Consider the following 20,000-nt stretch of genomic DNA (forward strand, 5'->3'; position numbering starts at 1 on the left):
ACCAGAATTGACATTTCCTTCAGCCTGAAGCGCATTCACTTCACTTTAGGTGTGAAAGGGCTTTTACATTTGAAAAAGAAGCACTTTTTATATTAAAAACAAACAAACAAGCCCTGTCCAGATTTAAAAAGTAACTTAAAAGTAACGTAACGCATTGTTTTCCATAAAAAGTAACTTAGTAGCATAATTAGTCCGGTTTTTTTCAAGTGAATAAAGCAACATTGTAATGCATTACTTCTAAAAGTAACTTTCCCCAGCACTGACTGCTACTATGTAACAGCTTTGAAAGTCAGTAAAACTGACTGTTTTTTTTCTTTTTCTCAGACAGTCTATCATTTGGTAATCACTATTGTAGGGCTATGTGAAGTGAGTCTCCAGCACATATTTTGAACACTGACCAGTTGCAAATGTGTTATTCATCTATAACAATTCAATAATAAAAAGTCAATATTGTGATATATATTGAACAAAATATTGTCCCGATTCTGCAAAATTGTGTAAATCTAAATACTACAGAAGAACTGCTGTGCATCTCCTAACAAATTATATTACATATATATATATATTCAATAGGTGAAATGTTGCTTCAGAGGCAATGTAATGCAAGTGTGTTACATACAACAAAAATAAAAGCAAGTACTTCGGTACTTTTACTAAAGTAAAAACCTGTCTGTACAACTCTGTCTTGTAATGGAGTAATATTTGAGCAGCACTCAGGTACTGGTCATCTGTGGTCAGTAGTCAGTACCGGGATGAAGGTGTATCTGCTGCAGTCCTCCACAGAGCTCAGGTTCTTCAGACTAGAGCAGTACTGCAGCTGAAACACAGCGACAGCGACACGTGACGCTTCATGACGGGAAAACACTGATTCAATGCTGTTCAGAGACTCACGTTATCAACATTGATGATCCTCCAGTGTGGGAATCTGACGACCAGAGCGCTGATCAGATGAGATCCTCTGAGAACACAAACAGAAGCTCATTATACAGCACACACATAAGTATTTGGACACTTATAGTATGAATGTGAGGATGGTTTCCATCGCTGCTGCTCATGCATGAAGTCTCAATGTGTTTCAATCAGCAAAACCTGCTACTTCTGTTGAATATTTCTACATACACTACCACTCAAAGGTTTTTGAACAGTGTAATGTTGTAATGTTCTCTTTTGCTCACTAAGCCTGCATTTATTTAATACAAATTACAGCAAAAGCAGGACAATTCTGAAATGTTTTTACTATTTAAAACATCTGTTTTCTGTGTGAATCTGTGTTAAAGTGTAATGTATTTCTGTGATGCTCCGCTGTATTTTCAGTATCCTTCCTACAGTCTTCAGTGTCACATGATCTTCAGAAATCATTCTGATATGCTGATTTACTACTCAAGACACATTTCTGATACGCCATTTAGTAACAAATCCACCATTATTCAGTTCAGCTCAATAACAGTGTTTAATTAAGTGTTTAACAGTCATTAATGAACTCCATCAGTCACTCAAGTGTGTGTGGACAATGCATCTATTGATACAGCATCTCAGACTTCTGTCAAATATTTTTTTTTCACAATAAATTACTCTTAATTTGATCCTCTGTTGTCTGAAGCGCTGACATTCAGTCATTTGAAGGCTTCGGATGTGTTTTGATATTTTTGGACAGTATGAGATCTCACATGAATCCCGCTCCTCCGGTCACCAGCACAGTGCGACACTCTCCACCGCTCATCTTCATCTCGATCTCCACGTTACCTTCACACTGTAGATCATTTCTTTGACTCCAAGAAGCAATTGCATGATTTTAAGTCGCTTCGTAAACACTCCTCACGACAGTTAGAGCAGCGGTTTGCGGCAGCGCTGACACGTATGAGCTGACTCTCGCCCCGCCTCCGTCGCGCTCTCATTGGTCGCTTTACCGCGCTGGACTGAAAATTCGTATTCCGATTGGATATAGCAGCCGTCGATCACAAGGTGGGCGGAAAAGGACAGTATTACCTCATTGACTGCAGTGAATGAAGAGCATAAGAGCATAATGTTTGTGTACTTTATCATTATCATTGTTCTTTTGTTTACTTCATGTCCTGCTGCAGGGAAAACGGTTTCTGGGGTTTTTAGGAGCGACGCTGCGAGAGAAAATAATGGGCAGTACATCACAAGATTTCTGTATCATGGTGAGTGTCTGATATTTGTACAGTGACATCATGCATTTGCTTTTGCTTCCATGCATTTTTGTTTTTCTGTTCACATGCATGCATGTAGAATGCAGTAATATGATCACATGTGATTTGACTTACTGTACATATGCATGATGATATTTCTAGGTGAGAATGGTCTGGTGGTGTCTCGTGTGGATAATGTGCTGCTGGCCGTGCAGAAGGAGGCCAGACTGCTGCTGTTTCAGGGCTCCGAGGGCTTGGACAATCTGAGCTGTCTGCAGAGACTCACATCGGCTCACATCTCCAGTAAGACTCCTTCACGCCTCAAACCGCTGGTACAGGTCATCTTCAGTGTGACATGACACGTGTGAACTTTGACCCCAGCCTGGGCATGCACAGACACGTCACGCAGCCGCTTAGCTTTTTTTACACAAGATATTTTGAAGAAACTTGGGAACCAGGCAGCTGATGGTAGCCACTGACTTTATGAATATTTTTGTCAATGGGTGCCGGCATTTGTTTGGTCACCAACATTCTTCAGAATGTCTTCTTTTGTTATACTAAATAAAGAAACTCATACAGGTTTGGAACCATTTGAGGGTGAGTTAATGATAAAATTTTGCATTTTGGGTGAACTGTCCCTTTAAGGTTACCGCCTTAATAATACATTGATATAATATAGTTTTTATTAATTGTTATAATACCAATGATATCCATATAGCGTCTGATATTTTCAGTTAAGTTGATGAAAGAGGAGCAGAACCAGACTATACCGCATCAGTCCGGTCCGCAGGAGTGGCACGTGATGTACGTGGATCAATACACCTGTCAGGACGGAGAGATGGACGGAGCGCTAGAAGACCTGCGCTTCCAGATCAGCTTGATGAACCCCGACGCCGCAGGGAACCCACTGGATCACTTCAGCGCCGAGGAGACCGGTGAGACACACACACACACACTCCATGTGTGACCCTGCACCACTAAACCTGTCATAAGGGTAAATAAATTACAATACCACTATTTGAAAATCTTTAATACTGTAAAGCTACTTTGACACAGTCTGTGTTGTTAAAGCGCTTTATAAATAGAGGTGACTATATATTCCTTGCAGGGCTCCACAGCTTCTACTTCCTGCTGATCCTGGCGTATTTCGTGGCGTCGTGTATCTACATACAGCCGCTGTGGCAGGCGCTGAGCAAAGCCGGACCCATGCACACGGTGCTGAAGGTGTTATCCACCACGCTTCTGCTGCAGGGAACATCAGTGCTGCTCAACTACATCCACATGGCCCGGTCAGAGACTCACACGCTTACCTAGACTTTACCTGCTTGAATCTGAATACTTCCTGCTGAGCTCATGTAGAGATGGTGATGGTGATGATGATGGTGATGGTGGTGATGATGGTGATGGTGATGGTGGTGATGATGGTGATGATGATGACAGTGATGATGGTGATGGTGATGATGATGATGACAGTGATGATGATGGTGATGATGGTGATGGTGATGGTGGTGATGATGATGGTGATGATGATGATGACAGTGATGATGGTGATGGTGATGATGATGATGATGACAGTAATGATGATGGTGATGGTGATGACGATGATGACAGTGATGATGATGGTGATGATGGTGTGTGATTGGACCCTCAGGTACGCTTGGGACGGTGTGGGGACGCCGCTGATGGGGAGCCTCGCTGAATGTGAGTTATTCACATGATCTCAGAGTCCTGATCAGCTCTGGATAAAACAAAGCATCTGCCAAATGCATCAAAGATATGAATGATAACAGGACGGCCGTTAGATTAGAAATCTTAGGATATGAACATGAAGACAGATTCCCAGAGAATGCATGAGGATCAAAGACGAAAAGGGCTTTCTAAGCATCAAAACAATAAAGTGTGATTAAAAAAAAAAATAGATTACATTTTTTAAAGGTGAAAAAAGTATATTTGTAGCAAAAGTCAACAATACATTGTATGAGTCAAAATTATCCATTTCTCTTTGATGCCAAAAATCATTAGGATATTAAGTAAAGATCATGTTCATGCAGATATTTAGTAAATCTCCTACTGTAAATATATAAAAACTTCAGTTTTTGATTAGTAATATGCATTGCTAAGAACTTCATTTGAACAACTTTAAAGATGATTTTCTCAATATTTAGATGTTTTTGCTCCCTCAGATTCCAGATTTTCAAATAGTTGTATCTCAGACAGATATTGTCCTCCGAACAAACCACACATCAATGGAGAGATCATTTATTGTATGTACTGTATGTACACATGGTGACATTTATCTGTAATGCTGAATGACGATGGAACATTATTTCAGCCATATTTTGACATTTTCACAGAAGTTATTGGAAGTAGTAAATACACTTGACTTGCATGCTTTTTGTGTATATAAAATCACTTTTGTATATTTGATGCAGATGTTTCGTCTTTGACCCATGAACTGATCGAATGTGAATTCCCTGTAAGATGTTTGGTTATAGAGTGTGTGTGTGTGTGTGTGTGCGTGTGTGTGCGTGTGTGCGCGTGCGTGCGTGTGTGTGTGCGCGTGCGTGTGTGCGCGTGCGTGTGTCAGTGTGTGACGCCGTGGCGCAGGTGCAGATGCTCTACCTGTTGTTGAGTCTGTGTATGGGCTGGACTCTGAGCCGCAGCAGAAAGTCTCAGAGTAAACCGCTGCAGTGGGACTCGTCTCCAGCCTCCACCGCGCTCGCTCTGGCCGTCGTCTTCGCTCAGGTCAGACACACAAACACACACAACAAACATCAAACACACATAGAATAGAATAAGAAATATAAAAGTCATTGAGCATCAGCTAATCAACTGCATCTATATTCTCTTTAATGCTGTGATAAGCACTGGCTCTTGTTTACTATTAATTGCTGGCATTTTTTCTTATTTGGAAGGCACAGGAGAACACCTTCTGAAAAAGTAAAAATGTACAACATGCACATGAAATTGTTTTTAACGTTAAGGTTAATGAGTGTTTGTTTTTATATTTCAGTTTTCATTTTAGTTTTAAATTATAATATTATACATGCTTAGTCGGGGACACTTAATATCCAGCGATATCGTGACTTGATTGCACAGATACTGAACTGAGCTGGATCAGTCAATGAAAATTGAGTGTTTATTATTGTTCTTCTGCATTATTGAAACACTGGTTTCCTGTTTAATACTGTAAAGTGTTTTGACACGCTCTGTACTGTTAAAAGCACTAAATAAATAAAGATGACTTGATTTCTTTTTGTCGGTTTGGTAGAGAGGTTATTGTTGAGTCATGATGTGTCTGATGCTGCTGTGTCTGCAGGGGGCGCTGCTGATCTGGGAGCAGCTGGAGGACGCCGAGCACCACAGTTTTCACACGCAGCGCAGTGTTCCCGGCTGGCTGCTGATGGCCCTGCGTGTGGCCCTCGCTCTGTTCCTGGCGTCAGTGCTGTATCAGATCATCTCTGCCGAGCGGAGCGCGCTCAAACGAGACTTCTACCTGTGCTTCGGCAAGGTACACGCAGCACGCTGCTAGTACAACAAAGACAAAAAGCTCAAATCATATCATCATTTACTCACCCTCATGTTGTTCCAAACCTCTTTGAGTTTCTTTATTCTTCTGAACACAGAAGAATGTATTTTGTAGAAAGTGGGAGTTGACGGTACCCATTGACTTCCATTGTAAGGGGAAAAAAATACTGGCTACCAGCATCTGTTTGGCTACAGGCATTCTTCAGTATATCTTCTTTTGTGTTCAGCAGGAGAAACAAACAGGTACAGCATGAGGGTGAGTAAAGGATTCTCATTTTTGGTGAGCTATGACTTTAAAAATTTGCAATGACTGAAACTTTTCCAGTAAGAGGTGATATTTAAATTGATTTCCAGGGGCATTTTTAACACAACATTTCTAACATTTTAAACGAGTTTCATTTTTTATTTTTACATTTTTCATTTATATTAGTGCAATAAGAATAATTATACACTATAGGGCTGTTACCAATCAAATAAAATCCGATAAAATCCATCTTTGCATTGCATCTGTGTATTCACACAGACTGTATAGATATTGTTATAAGATTCATGTTTTTGATACTTCATAGAAGAATTAAATGTTGGGGGGAAATAATTGAATTCTAACTAAATTTGAACCCAAAACCACCAGCAGATGGCAACAAGCCCTTGTCTTATTCATTCAAGGGATTTGTTCAAAGGCGGATTCATTCACACCTGAACCGAGTGACTGTCTTTATGAACGAGTCACTGAATCATTTGTTGAATCATTGAGTAATGAGTTCCACTGTGACTCTCAACTATTTTGGAGCAGAAACAGTCAATATTCTGTCTAAAGTGTCCTTTAATATTAGTTTAAACTTGGCCTATGTGATATAGGACAAATGACTGTCCAGCTGAAGCATGTGCTGGTAGATGGACACAATGTTTAAAAACCGGACAGAATGCAGCCTAAACTGGAGTTTGTTCCTGTCTGCGTCCCATGAACACTTTAGTGGCCCTGTGTGTCGTTTCAGGGCTGTTTCCTGTGGTTCCTGTGTCATCCGGTGCTGGTCCTGTTCTCGGTGATTCTCAACGAACACCAGAAAGAAAAGGCAAGTGAGAAACAAACCTGCTTTAAAGGGCTCATGAGCTGCCTCGGTTTTTGATTTTGTTCTGTACTCCGATGTCATCAAGATTTTTACATCAAACATCATAATTTAGAAGTAATGTGCTGTTTTTGACCCCTCATCAGAAGGCTCTGTTTGAATAGAGTGGAGGACTGTAGTCTCGGAGGTTAACGCCCACTGCTGTGATTGGCTAACTGTTGTGTAGGATTGACAGCCTACATTCCTCACAGATGAACGCTGCTGTGATTTAGATCAAAAACGCATAAATAACTCAATACATTTCAAACGATATGTTTAACAGACAAAGCAATAGTGATGTAGATGTAGAACGGCAACATAGAGCTGGTGGGCGGGGCTAAACGGAGCGACGTAGAGCTGGGGGCGGGGCTAAACAGAGCGACTAAAGCTGGTGGGCGGGGCTAAACAGAGCGACGTAGAGCTGGTGGGTGGAGCTAAACAGAGCGATGTAGAGCTGGTGGGTGGAGCTAAACAGAGCGATGTAGAGCTGGTGGGTGGAGCTAAACAGAGCAATGTAGAGCTGGTTGGCAGGGTAAACCGAGAGACATAGAGCTGGTGGGCGGGGCTAAACCGAGCGACGTAGAGCTGGTGGGTGGAGCTAAACAGAGCGATGTAGAGCTGGTGGGTGGAGCTAAACAGAGCAATGTAGAGCTGGTTGGCAGGGTAAACCGAGAGACATAGAGCTGGTGGGCGGGGCTAAACCGAGCGACGTAGAGCTGGTGGGTGGAGCTAAACAGAGCGATGTAGAGCTGGTGGGTGGAGCTAAACAGAGCAATGTAGAGCTGGTTGGCAGGGTAAACCGAGAGACGTAGAGCTGGTGGGCTGGGCTAAACAGACAGCGTTGTAGAGCTGGTGGGCGGGGCTAAACAGAGCGATGTAGAGCTGGTGGGTGGAGCTAAACAGAGCAATGTAGAGCAGGTTGGCAGGGCTAAACCGAGAGACGTAGAGCTGGTGGGTGGGGCTAAACAGACAGCGTTGTAGAGCTGGTGGGTGGAGCTAAACAGCGATGTAGAGCTGGTGGGTGGAGCTAAACAGACTGATGTAGAGCTGGTGGGTGGAGCTAAACAGACTGATGTAGAGCTGGTGGGCAGGGCTAAATAGAGCGATGTAGAGCTGGTGGACGGGGCTAAACCGAGCGACTTAGAGCTGGTGGTCGGGGCTAAACAGACAGCATTGTAGAATCAGCGGGCAATTTCTACTGCCACACTACAGCAAAAGATAGAAATAACTTTCTCTATGCCAGTGTTCTAATCATTTTGGCCAGCACTGTGTGTCAAAAGATCAAGGAACTTTTCTTTCTCCGTTCATGACCCTCTAGAGCAGCAGCAGAGCTCTGTCTCACGAGCGTCTCTGGTCTCTGTGTCGCTCCGCAGGTGGTGACGATCGGCGTGATCCTGTGCCAGTCCATCTCAGTGGTGGTTCTGTATCGTCTCTTCCTGTCACGCAGTCTGTACTGGGAAGTGTCCTCGCTGTCGTCGGTCACGCTGCCGCTCACCATGAGCCGCCGGAGCCGCTACTGAGCATCAGACCGCAGCGAAGCACTCCAGGACCTCATCCACGAGCAGAACGTCTATGAGATCCGATCACATGACGGAGAGGCGCTGAGCATCACACACTCATCAGGGAGTGAAACACATCATCCAAGCTTAATCATCATTCATGTGTAGAGACACACCTGCTGTGAGTCAGTCTGTGATCCTGCGAGAGAATGAAGATGAAGCTCCGCGCTCCTGCTCTGTTCAAGCAATAAGAAAACAAAAGCATCTCTGTTATTTCTCAGCTGTGATTTTATTTGTGCTTGCACATGATTCCATTTCTGTTGTTCCCCACAAGTGCCTAAAATGACAATCACTGATGCGGGACTGAATATTAAACGGATGAATGCTGAGGATATTTATTGATCCTTTTACTGGATCCTGCACATATCTGTGTCTCAAGGAGAAAGATGTGAAAATCCTGTTAACTAGAGCATGTGTTGTTAAGTTTAAGACTTGAACTGTATCAAACATTGTGGTAATAAACTTCATGCACACTAAGTCTGTATCTGTCACTGTCTAATTACAATTATCTGCATATGCTAATGAGGAGATTAGTTCATGATTATGACCTGATGATGGAGCTGATAAAAACATCACAATAATCCACAGCACAAAAGACAAAACCTGAAACACATCCAGCATTAAGATGATTTTAACTCAAACACATAGAGTCTATAATCCATAATAACACTTCCTCCAGTGAAGAAGTGTTCTGGTCTGAATCAGGAGAGAAATCTGCACAGATCAAGCAGCGTTTACAAGTTTGTAAGTTAATTATTGTATCTGTTAGTATTGTTTAACAGACATGAACAGTTTTAACAAAGATGAACAACATACTGTAACGAATGTTTCACTCAGCTGAAGTTAACTAACATGTTTGTGCTGATTACAGTGAAATACTGATTTCCCACCCGTTTTATTCTCAGGTTAATTAATTTTCCATTCTCTGTTTGTCTGGTGAACAGCAGTGATGTAATAACAGCATAACTGAGATGATTACTGTATTTCCACACCGCTGGAGGAGTTACGCATGAATAACTGACAGATTCTTAACGGGTGTATTGATTGCTCAGCGTTCGTCTCATGGGATCGGCTCTTATAAAGCTCCTCACAAACACACACACACACACACACACACACACACACATCTGAAGAGACGAGCATGAGTGAGAATCTGAGCAGGAACTCTGTCCGCAGAGATCAGGGTAAGTCAAACTCATTTCTAGTTATAAATCTATACTCAGATTTTCAGTTTGTGTGAATATTAGCACACTAGTAAATGTTTAGGATAATTTATACACTTCACCTTTCATGAAAGGCTTTTATAGTTTTTGATCTGTACTCTATAAGTCTAGACGTGATTTTACTCTTCAGTTGTATTTCTGTTAGTCTCTTAGTGGTTAAAATCCCTAGTAAAGTTTGATTCATCACGGGGGACGTTAGGGTTAGGTTTAGGGAACCAAACATCATGAGATCAGTGTTGGTGATCTGTTATCTGACTGCTCTTCATTCATCAGATCAACCACACCTGATCTTCAGCTCTGATTATATGATTATGAAATATGATTTGTGTCAGCGTGTGTCACAGTGTCATTTATCTAATTGGCAAGAGCTCTGAAATAAACCTGCTGGACTAGTTGTGTGTTGAAGTAACCGTGTGTTTCCAGCAGCTGTGATGAAGGTGGATCTGCAGTGTGTGAAGAACAACACTGACCATCACACCAAAGAGATCACGGAGGAGCGTCTGATCATCCGCAGAGGACAAGTCTTCAGTCTGATCCTGAGCGCCGAGCGTTTAGACCACAACGACATCCAGATCACTGTGGAGACAGGTAACTAAACACTCAGTACAGACACAGCACAAACATTTATTTGATCAAAAATATAGTAAAAAATGTGATATATTATTAGGATTTCAAACAGCTGTTTTCTGTGTGAATCTCTGTTAAAGTGTAATGTATTTCTGTGATGCTCCGCTGTATTTTCAGCATCATTCCTCCAGTCTTCAGTGTCACATGATCTTCAGAAATCAGAATAATATGATGATTTACTGCTCAACAGAAATAAATTACACTTTAACAGAGAACCACACAGAAAACAGCTGTTTTACATTAGAATAATATTTCATAATTTTGACTGTGCTTTTGGTCAAGTAAATGCAGAAGAGACTTCTGTCAAACTGTTGGTTGGTAGTTTAGCCTCACACTCTCCAGTCCTGCTGTACATGTATGTTAACTCTGAAGAGTCAGTAAGGTGTGTGTGTCTCTGTCAGGTCCTGGAGCGTGTGAACAGAAGGGCACGCTCTTGTCCTGCAGCACAGACCCACAGCGCTGCTCCAGTGTCAGTAAACGCTGGAGTGTGAAGGTGTTGAGCGGCTCGCCGTCCTCCGTCACGCTGTCCATTCTGTGTCCGTCAGACGCCTGCATCGGTCTGTACTCTCTGAGCGTGAAGAGCGGATCCTACTCCAGCGTGAGCGCCCTGACCGTGCTCTTCAACCCCTGGAGTAAAGGTGATGATCCCAGATCATCCTCATCAGTGTCTCATTGGGTTCTGAATCCAGAATCAATTCCAATTCCAGAATCAGATACTGGTTGTAAAGTTTCAATTTAAATTCCACCCATCAACTCCTGTTTTAGTTTGTGAAAAGGTGCTGTTAAAAATGTATTTGTGTTTGAATCATTCATTTAAAAACAATGAAACGAGTTAGTCTTGAGTGAGTCACTGGATCATTCCATTCAGATTTTGTTTAGTTGTCTAATATTTTTTCTTCAGAACTACAACCTCCACGTAAAAATAAAAAGTCTCAATTTATCCAGAATCATGGCTCTATTTTTGCACACAAACAGCTCTTAATCGAGTCCAGTTTTTATGTTCTGCAGCAATTAAAAGTTTTGCAAAAAGAGAGAAATATCTAAATGTTTGACTTTATCCCCACGTGAACTGTCTGGTTTCTGCAGATGACGCGGTGTTTCTGGAGAATGAAGCGGAGCGACAGGAGTATGTCCTGAACGAGCAGGGAATCGTGTATCAGGGAGTGGATGAATACATCACCACCACCAGCTGGGACTTCGGTCAGGTGAGAGCTTCTCCAAGACTTCTCTTTCAGATTTCTGTTTTCAATTTGTTGTTCGCAATATTACTGTTTGTTCTGTATTTTTGACCATATAAATACAGCCTTGAAGAGCATGAGTCACACACACACACACACACACACTGATCTGAGCTGGTGTCTGTGCTTTCTGCAGTTCGAGGAGGATATCCTTGACATCTGTCTGAAGCTGCTGGATGTGAACCCCAAGTGTCTTGAAAACGCAGCAGAGGATTATTCAGCGCGCTGCAACCCCATCTACATCAGCCGAGTGGTCAGCGCCATGGTAAAACACCTGCTGGGTGCACCACAGCATTCTCCACTGAGACACATTACAGCAACACATTCATATCTGATCGTGGACCAGAACTGCCTCATTAGCATACGCAGATGAGCAGTGCTGAATATTAAATGAGCTACCTCATTATCCTATGCAGATGAGCAGTGCTGAATATTAAATGAGCTACCTCATTATCCTATGCAGATGAGCAGTGCTGAATATTAAATGAGCTACCTCATTATCCTATGCAGATGAGCAGTGCTGAATATTAAATGAGCTACCTCATTATCCTATGCAGATGAGCAGTGCTGAATATTAAATGAGCTACCTCATTAACCTATGCAGATGAGCATTTGAATTTCTGAATATTATGAGTATTGATGTGTTCAGATCAACTCTGATGATGATAAGGGGGTGCTGATGGGTCAGTGGGACGGGACGTACATCGGAGGCGTGCTTCCGTCCAACTGGAACGGCAGTGTGGATATCCTGAGACGCTGGATCAAATACGACTGCCATCCCGTCAAATTCGGACAGTGCTGGGTGTTTGCATCGGTCATGTGCACCGGTACACACATGCTACACACACAGCTACATTTTGTTACATTAACATATTTTATAGTTTAGATTTTGTCCGGCACCAAACTGATGGTGTATGTTGTGAGTGAAGTGTAATCGCTCTGTGGTGTGTCTGCAGTGCTGAGATGTCTGGGGATCCCGTGTCGCGTCGTCACTAATTATCAGTCGGCTCACGACACGGATCAGAACCTGGTCGTTGATGAATACTTCAGTGACTACGGCGTGCGACCCAAACGAAACCAGGACAGTGTTTGGTGAGCTTCTGAGGTCACAGGTCACGTTAGGGGTCTGTGATTGTGTTACTGTTAGTGGAGTGACTCTGATGATGAATGTGCTGCAGGAATTATCACGTTTGGGTGGAGGGCTGGATGAGGCGTCCCGATCTCTCTAAGGACTCCTTCTACGACGGCTGGCAGGTTCTGGATCCAACGCCGCAGGAGAGGAGCTCAGGTGAACACATCACAGATATTACAGAGTCACACACCTTTCGATTTATACATTATTTCTTTTAATTTGAGGCTATTACAATTATAAATATATATATATATAGTAAGAGTCTTATTTTAAAGATTGACATTTTTTTTTTGGATTTAAATTTTACTTTTTAAAGATTTACTTTAATTTGACATTTTCAGTGTTGCATTCATTGATTCATTTACTTCTAATAAATTGTGATTTAAAACATTTTTGTCATTTTTAATAAATGATTATTCATTTTAATTTTACATTTTTTTTAATTATTAGTAAATAACTACTAATTAGTACATAAGATAATATAATTATACAAAAGATTTTTACATTTGACTTTTTCCCCAGTTTGGGAAAGCTGATTTAGAGAATAAATCAAAGCGTGCATCATCAGCACACGATATATGAGTTACATTAGACGAGTGAATCTCCAGTGGAAACCGAAGCGTTTAACAGAAGTAATCTCTCTATACTCGGTCCAGGTTCTTACTGCTGCGGTCCAGCGCCGGTCAAGGCCATCCTGGAGGGTCACACCGATGTCAAATACGACGTACCTTTTGTGTACGGAGAGGTCAATGCAGACAAGATCACATGGCTGGTCATGGCCAACGGCTCCAAGAAGAAGATCCTTTCAGACATGAAGACTGTCGGACAGAAAATCAGCACCAAAGCTGTGGGCAGCAACAGCAGACAGGACATCACTGACCAGTACAAGCACCCAGAGGGTCAGTCACACACACACTTACACACTTACAGTTCCTCACACGCACACAAAGCTCATACCTGAGCATCTGTCAGCACATCTGAGCATGTGAGACTGTGCTCCTCAGGCTCAGTGAAGGAGAGAGCGGTGTATGATGAGGCCGTGAAGCGTGTGACGGGTCTGAAGGAGAGCCAGACGCCTCGTCCGAGCGTCCAGATGAAGCTGAGTCTGGACGGAGCGCCGCTGAACGGAGCCGATATCAGACTCAACCTGCTTGTGAAGAGCGAGAACAGCAAAGCCCAGGATCTGACGCTGAAGATGAGTGCTCAGGTCATGAGATACACGGGGAACCCGGCGGCCGACGTCTGGAGTAACACCACAGACCTACAGGTGCAACCCAACACAGGTACAGGACTAGTTCTGACAACTAACCAGCGTCAGCTTGCTTTCAAGAGCTACCGACACAAACAACACCAGAAATACCAGCAGTAAAAACATACAGTAAAAAGTTACTTAGTTTTTATATTTACAACATATAGACTAGTTAAACGAAACGGCATTCTGAACAAATCTAGTGGAAGAATTCTTGTAAAATGTAATGTTACATTTAGATCAGGGATTTCCAAACCTTTTTTAGCTGAACCTATTTACTTTAAGATTTTAAGTTTATAAAAAGAAATTAAATAAATACTTAAATAATAATACAAAAATATTAATAAAAATAAACAAATAAAAATTGGCTATATAAACACATACACACTTTATATAAAGAAAATGAAGTGTAATTTTAAGAGTATAAAATTAAAATGGGTGTGAACATAAAATGACGTAAAATCTCAAAGTAAATATTTCTAATTTCCTAATTTTACACTTCATTTAATTTCTATAAATTACAACAAATAAGTAAAAACAATGTAACAACACAGTAAGCTACCTTATACCAACCATGGTGTGTGTGTTTTTCTGAGATTCACCCAGCAGTTAACTACACAAACCCAACATTAACATCACTTGCATTGGTATGATTCCAGCTGAAATCATCTCTGAGTGGTTTTGAATCATTAATCTGATTCACAAATACACAGACTCATGTCCTTGTGTGCTTGTTTCAGAGCAAACCCTTCCCTTCGAGCTGCCATTTACTGCATACGGGCCGAATCTGCTCGACAACAACTGCATCAAAGTCTCAGTGATCACCATGGATAAAAACGACCCGAAGGAAGTTTATCTGGCGGAGAAAGACGTGGTTCCTCACAGTCCGACGCTGAGAGTCACAGTGAGTGTCTCACACACATTCTGAGGCTGATTTGAGTTGAGTTGGTCAGCAGTGTTGAGATTAACGCATTACAAGTAACATGAGTTACATAATCAGATCACATATTTCAAGTGACTGGTAAAGTAACACGATACTTTGTAATTTAGAAGGAGTTACTTTTTGAAATAAGAAACAGCAGTTACTTTGTTTCCATGTGTTGAGTGACAGCTCCGGTGTTGCCATGGTGACAGACATCAAGAGTCAGTGCAGAGTGTTATGTGTGAACATGATCTTACTGTAGTTCTAGACTAAATATGAACATGTGTTTACTTATGTATTTAATCCCATTCTATACACCAATGTCTTTGCTACTGATCTTCGATGATTCACTTCAATCATACTAATAATCAGAAATGACACACTTGTGTTTAATTTCTGTTTCTGCTGAATAGAGTTGAACTTTCTTCTCCTGTGATTAGTTTGAGCGGCGCCCTCTACTGTACAGACCAGAATTGACATTTCCTTCAGCCTGAAACGCAATCACTTCACTTTTGGTGTGAAAGGGTTTACATTTGTAAAAGTAGAATTTTTTATATAAAAAACAAACAAACAAGCCCTATCCAGATTTTAAAAGTAACTTAAAAGTAACGTAACGCATTACTTTTCATAAAAAGTAACTAACTACTAACTAACAGTAAGTTTCTGCAGCACTGTTGGTTGTAAGTGGATCAGTAACCTGTGTGTGTGTGTGTGTGTGTGTGTGTGTGTGTGTGTGTGTCTCAGGTGAGCGGGACTCCTCTGCAGGACAGTGAGATGAACGCTGAGGTGGTGTTTGAGAATCCTCTGCCCTCACCGCTCAAGAACTGCACCGTCACACTCACTGGCAGCGGTCTGCTCAAACAAACAGAGCAGTCCAGGTGAGTCCAGCAGCTCTGCACACACCACATCACAACACAGCACATCACAGCACAGCACAGCACAGCACATCAGAGCACAGCAGAGCACAGCACATCACAGCACATCACATCACATCACAGCACAGCACAGCACATCACAGCACATCACATCACATCACAGCACATCAGAGCACAGCACATCAGAGCACAGCACATCACAGCACATCACATCACAGCACATCACATCACAGCACATCGAAGCACAGCACAGCACAGCACAGCACAGCACAGCACATCAAATCACAGCACATCACAGCACATCACAGCCCATCACAGCACAGCACATCACAGCACATCACAGGACAGCACATCACAGCACAGCACATCACAGCACAGCACAGCACATCACATCACATCACATCACATCACATCACAGCACAGCACATCACAGCACATCACAGCACAGCACATCAAAGCACATCACAGCACATCACAGCACAGCACAGCACATCACATGACATCACAGCACTGCCCATCACAGCACAGCACATCACAGCACAGCACATCACAGCACATCACAGCACATCACAGCACATCACATCACATCACATCACATCACATCACAGCACAGCACAGCACATCACAGCACATCACATCACATCACAGCACAGCACAGCACATCACAGCACATCACAGCACAGCACATCACATCACAGCACAGCACCTCACAGCACATCACAGCACAGCACAGCACATCACAGCACAGCACAGCACAGCACAGCACAGCCCATCACAGCACATCACATCACATCACAGCACAGCACATCACAGCCAAGCACAGCACATCACAGCACATCACATCACATCACATCACATCACAGCACATCACATCACATCACAGCACAGCACAGCACAGCACAGCACAGCACATCACATCACATCACATCACAGCACATCACAGCACATCACAGCACAGCACAGCACATCACAGCACATCACAGCACAGCACATCACAGCACAGCACAGCACATCACAGCACATCACAGCACATCACAGCACAGCACATCACAGCACATCACATCACATCACAGCACATCAGAGCACAGCACATCAGAGCACAGCACATCACAGCACAGCACAGCACAGCACAGCACATCACAGCACATCACAGCACATCAAATCACAGCACATCAAATCACAGCACATCACAGCACAGCACAGCACAGCACAGAACATCACAGCCCATCACAGCACAGCACAGCACATCACAGCACATCACATCACATCACAGCACATCACAGCACAGCACAGCACAGCACAGCACATCACATCACAGCACAGCACATCACAGCACATCACAGCACAGCACATCACAGCACAGCACAGCACAGCACATCACATGACATCACAGCACAGCACATCACAGCACAGCACATCACAGCACATCACAGCACAGCAAAGCACAGCACAGCACAGCACATCACAGCACAGCACATCACATGACAGCACAGCACATCACAGCACATCACAGCACAGCACAGCCCATCACAGCACAGCACAGCACAGCCCATCACAGCACATCACATCACATCACATCACATCACAGCACAGCACATCACAGCACATCACAGCAAAGCACAGCACAGCACATCACATCACAGCACAGCACATCACAGCACATCACATCACATCACAGCACAGCACATCACAGCACATCACAGCACATCACATCACATCACATCACATCACATCACAGCACATCACAGCACATCACAGCACAGCACAGCACATCACATCACAGCACAGCACATCACAGCACATCACAGCACAGCACAGCACAGCACATCACAGCACAGCACAGCACAGAACATCACAGCACAGCACATCACAGCACAGCACATCACAGCACATCACAGCACATCACATCACAGCACAGCACAGCACAGCACATCACAGCACATCACATCACATCACATCACAGCACATCACAGCACATCACAGCACATCACAGCACAGCACATCACAGCACAGCACAGCACAGCACAGCACATCACAGCACAGCACAGAACATCACAGCACATCACATCACAGCACATCACATCACATCACATCACATCACATCACATCACAGCACATCACATCACAGCACATCACAGCACAGCACATCACAGCACATCACATCACATCACATCACATCACAGCACAGCACAGCACATCACATCACAGCACAGCACAGCACAGCACATCACAGCACATCACAGCACAGCACAGCACAGCACATCACAGCACAGCACAGCACAGCACAGCACAGCACTTTATTTTATTTAATGAACTTATTTAATAAATTCTAATACTTTCAAAGTATTCATTTCATTGTGATTTAATTCCTATAGCTTTATTTTAATATTTGGATTAAATACCTTTATACCTTTATAGTTTTTTTTACATTTTTAAATATTTTATTATTATTATTTTATCATTTTCTTTCCATGTTTCTTTTTTTAATTGTTTAATAAGTTCCCGCTTTTAGAGCATAGACCTAAAAATGACACTTCCAGCCTAAATTGTAATAGATTTGGTTTATAACTTAAGGTTGGACTCTAGATATTACAAAAAAAGTTATGAAAGTTTAAGTTTATGGAAATATAAAATGTAAAAATGTATTTATTGATTTTTTTTTTATAAAATATGTATTTCATAAAACATGTTTTTGTTTAAAAAAAAAAAATTCACCATGTAGACTTATTGGACCTTTTCATCAAACTCTCAAACCCTGATGTAGAGTGTCCTCAGTTAAAGCACACAGTGGTTCTTGAGCGTTTAACAGATGAAGTGTTTGTGTTCGGCAGCACCGTGGAGCTCGGCCCGGGTCAGAGAATCACGCTAAAGGTGACCTTCAAGCCCTACAGACTCGGACCGAAGAAACTGGTGGCCAACTTCGACAGCTCCACCTTCAGAGACATTAAAGCCAGTGTGGATGTGAACGTGCGGCCCGCAGCGACACGGCTGGGGTTCCTCAGCATCAGACGATAGAACAACAAGAACCATCGGAGCTTGTATTCGCACAAACACCAGCCAACAACATCACAGATGATTTGCAATCATCATCTCAACTCTGTTTAATCAGAATAAATAAACATTTAAAGCAAAAAGTCTCTGTTGATTCAATAAAGGAGGTTTGGAGTAATTATCTGAGTAGTGAGTATGAGCAGATGCCATGTGAATAATGTGAAAACATCACTAAATATGCTAAATAAAGTCATTATATCAGAGGCAAAGTGTCTGTGAACATCATGAGTTACAGCATTGCTCAGAAAGATGGACTTATTCATAGTTTTGGGAAACACATTCGGCCGTCTGCAGTCCATCACTGAAGCCGTTCATCTATGGAGGTAAATCAGTAGCTAAACTCGAGAGGTTGAAGATATGAATGTGAGAACTTGTCATATTAATATTTGTATTTGGAAGTTAAAATTTACACTCACAGCTCTGATGTGAAGAGTTGAATCTTTCAATTTGCACACACAGACAATGATCAAAACACCCGTGTTTTGAATTGGAAGTTGTAGATTAATAGTCACAAATGTGTAGAATGACATTCACACAAAGAAAATGACATACACACATGTTTACGACATATTTACTTTTGCACTTTACTTCAGTTTCGCTGCACAACGTCAAGTCGGCACTTACAACCTCTCAGATCTGGAAGTACAAGTTCAAATCCTAGCGCTCTGACTTTTGCTACTCTTTTTGCGGTATTCTGTTGCAAAACTCACTTGTGCACTTGTATATGCAGATGTGAGAGAGCAGAGCTGTGGGCGGGGCTTTGGTGCGAATGAAGACATTTTATTGGTCGATGCCCGACCAATGAACAACGCCAATTGTTTTCACTGAATATCCTTAGCTTTGACTGGATTTTAAGACATTGCATTCATTTTGCCATTCAGGTATTATCTAGTAGACAAATAATGCCACATATTTTATATGTATATCCCACTGCATATCACTCTACCAGAGTTGCGATATAATGCTGTTTTTATTATTTTTATGTTTTGTAAAAGTAATTTTAACTTCTTCATTGGGTTAAATTCCTAATTTGCTTGTCAGTAATGAACCTTTTTAAATGCAACATTATTATTATTATTATTATTTTTTTATAAAAAACGAGTGTTTAATAATGTCTAAATGTACATTAAACAGCAAAACCTAAAAAATAAGCACTTATGACCAGAAATACTGTTTTGAGCAACTAGTAGAGCTAAATACATGTATTTATTAAACATCAACAAGGCCATCTAGTGTTTAAGCAATGGAATTGCATATGAATATTATCTTTCTGGCCACCAAATGCCTCTAATTTAAAGTGTGCCTCTTTGCACTGGAATTTAAACCTAAATACTACAGTT

General features: G+C 42.1%; 4 protein-coding genes across 5 annotated transcripts in view; 2 read left to right on the forward strand and 2 right to left on the reverse strand.

The window, feature by feature from the left end:
• The window catches only part of LOC132160681 (dTDP-D-glucose 4,6-dehydratase-like), a 7,758-nt gene extending 5,893 nt beyond the window's left edge, over positions 1-1,865 (reverse strand). The window contains exons 1-3 of the mRNA XM_059570318.1: positions 1,668-1,865; positions 892-958; positions 749-817 (exon numbers count right to left, since the gene is read on the reverse strand). Of these exons, the coding sequence (XP_059426301.1) occupies positions 749-817; positions 892-958; positions 1,668-1,726 (195 nt within the window). The 5' untranslated portion in view covers positions 1,727-1,865. The remainder of the gene's footprint in view (positions 1-748; positions 818-891; positions 959-1,667) is intronic.
• The window catches only part of LOC132160682 (LIM domain only protein 7), a 33,829-nt gene extending 29,086 nt beyond the window's left edge, over positions 1-4,743 (reverse strand). Inside the window, exon 1 of the mRNA XM_059570322.1 lies at positions 4,729-4,743. The gene's annotated coding sequence lies outside the window, so the exon portion shown is untranslated. The remainder of the gene's footprint in view (positions 1-4,728) is intronic.
• Positions 1,974-8,820, forward strand: gpr180 (G protein-coupled receptor 180). Its single transcript, XM_059570317.1, has 9 exons — positions 1,974-2,162; positions 2,313-2,453; positions 2,885-3,085; positions 3,259-3,439; positions 3,802-3,851; positions 4,738-4,895; positions 5,470-5,661; positions 6,674-6,751; positions 8,158-8,820. The coding sequence occupies exons 1-9, from the start codon at positions 2,024-2,026 to the stop codon at positions 8,302-8,304; spliced, it is 1,287 nt and encodes a 428-aa protein (XP_059426300.1). The 5' UTR covers positions 1,974-2,023; the 3' UTR covers positions 8,305-8,820.
• Positions 8,821-9,378: 558 nt separating this feature from the next.
• Positions 9,379-18,720, forward strand: tgm8 (transglutaminase 8). Of its 2 annotated transcripts, none has more exons than XM_059570304.1 (13): positions 9,379-9,527; positions 9,993-10,154; positions 10,595-10,831; positions 11,280-11,398; positions 11,568-11,696; positions 12,081-12,258; positions 12,388-12,523; positions 12,610-12,719; positions 13,220-13,462; positions 13,568-13,846; positions 14,553-14,716; positions 15,479-15,612; positions 18,441-18,720. In XM_059570304.1, the coding sequence occupies exons 1-13, from the start codon at positions 9,485-9,487 to the stop codon at positions 18,622-18,624; spliced, it is 2,118 nt and encodes a 705-aa protein (XP_059426287.1). In that variant the 5' UTR covers positions 9,379-9,484; the 3' UTR covers positions 18,625-18,720. The 2 variants fall into 2 exon arrangements, with proteins under 2 accessions (XP_059426287.1, XP_059426286.1); XM_059570303.1 differs by having other exon boundaries at positions 9,990-10,154; positions 18,441-18,719.
• Positions 18,721-20,000: the final 1,280 nt, after the last annotated feature.

Source organism: Carassius carassius, chromosome 17 (genome assembly GCF_963082965.1).
Source record: "Carassius carassius chromosome 17, fCarCar2.1, whole genome shotgun sequence".
Classification (NCBI taxonomy): Eukaryota; Metazoa; Chordata; class Actinopteri; order Cypriniformes; family Cyprinidae; genus Carassius; species Carassius carassius.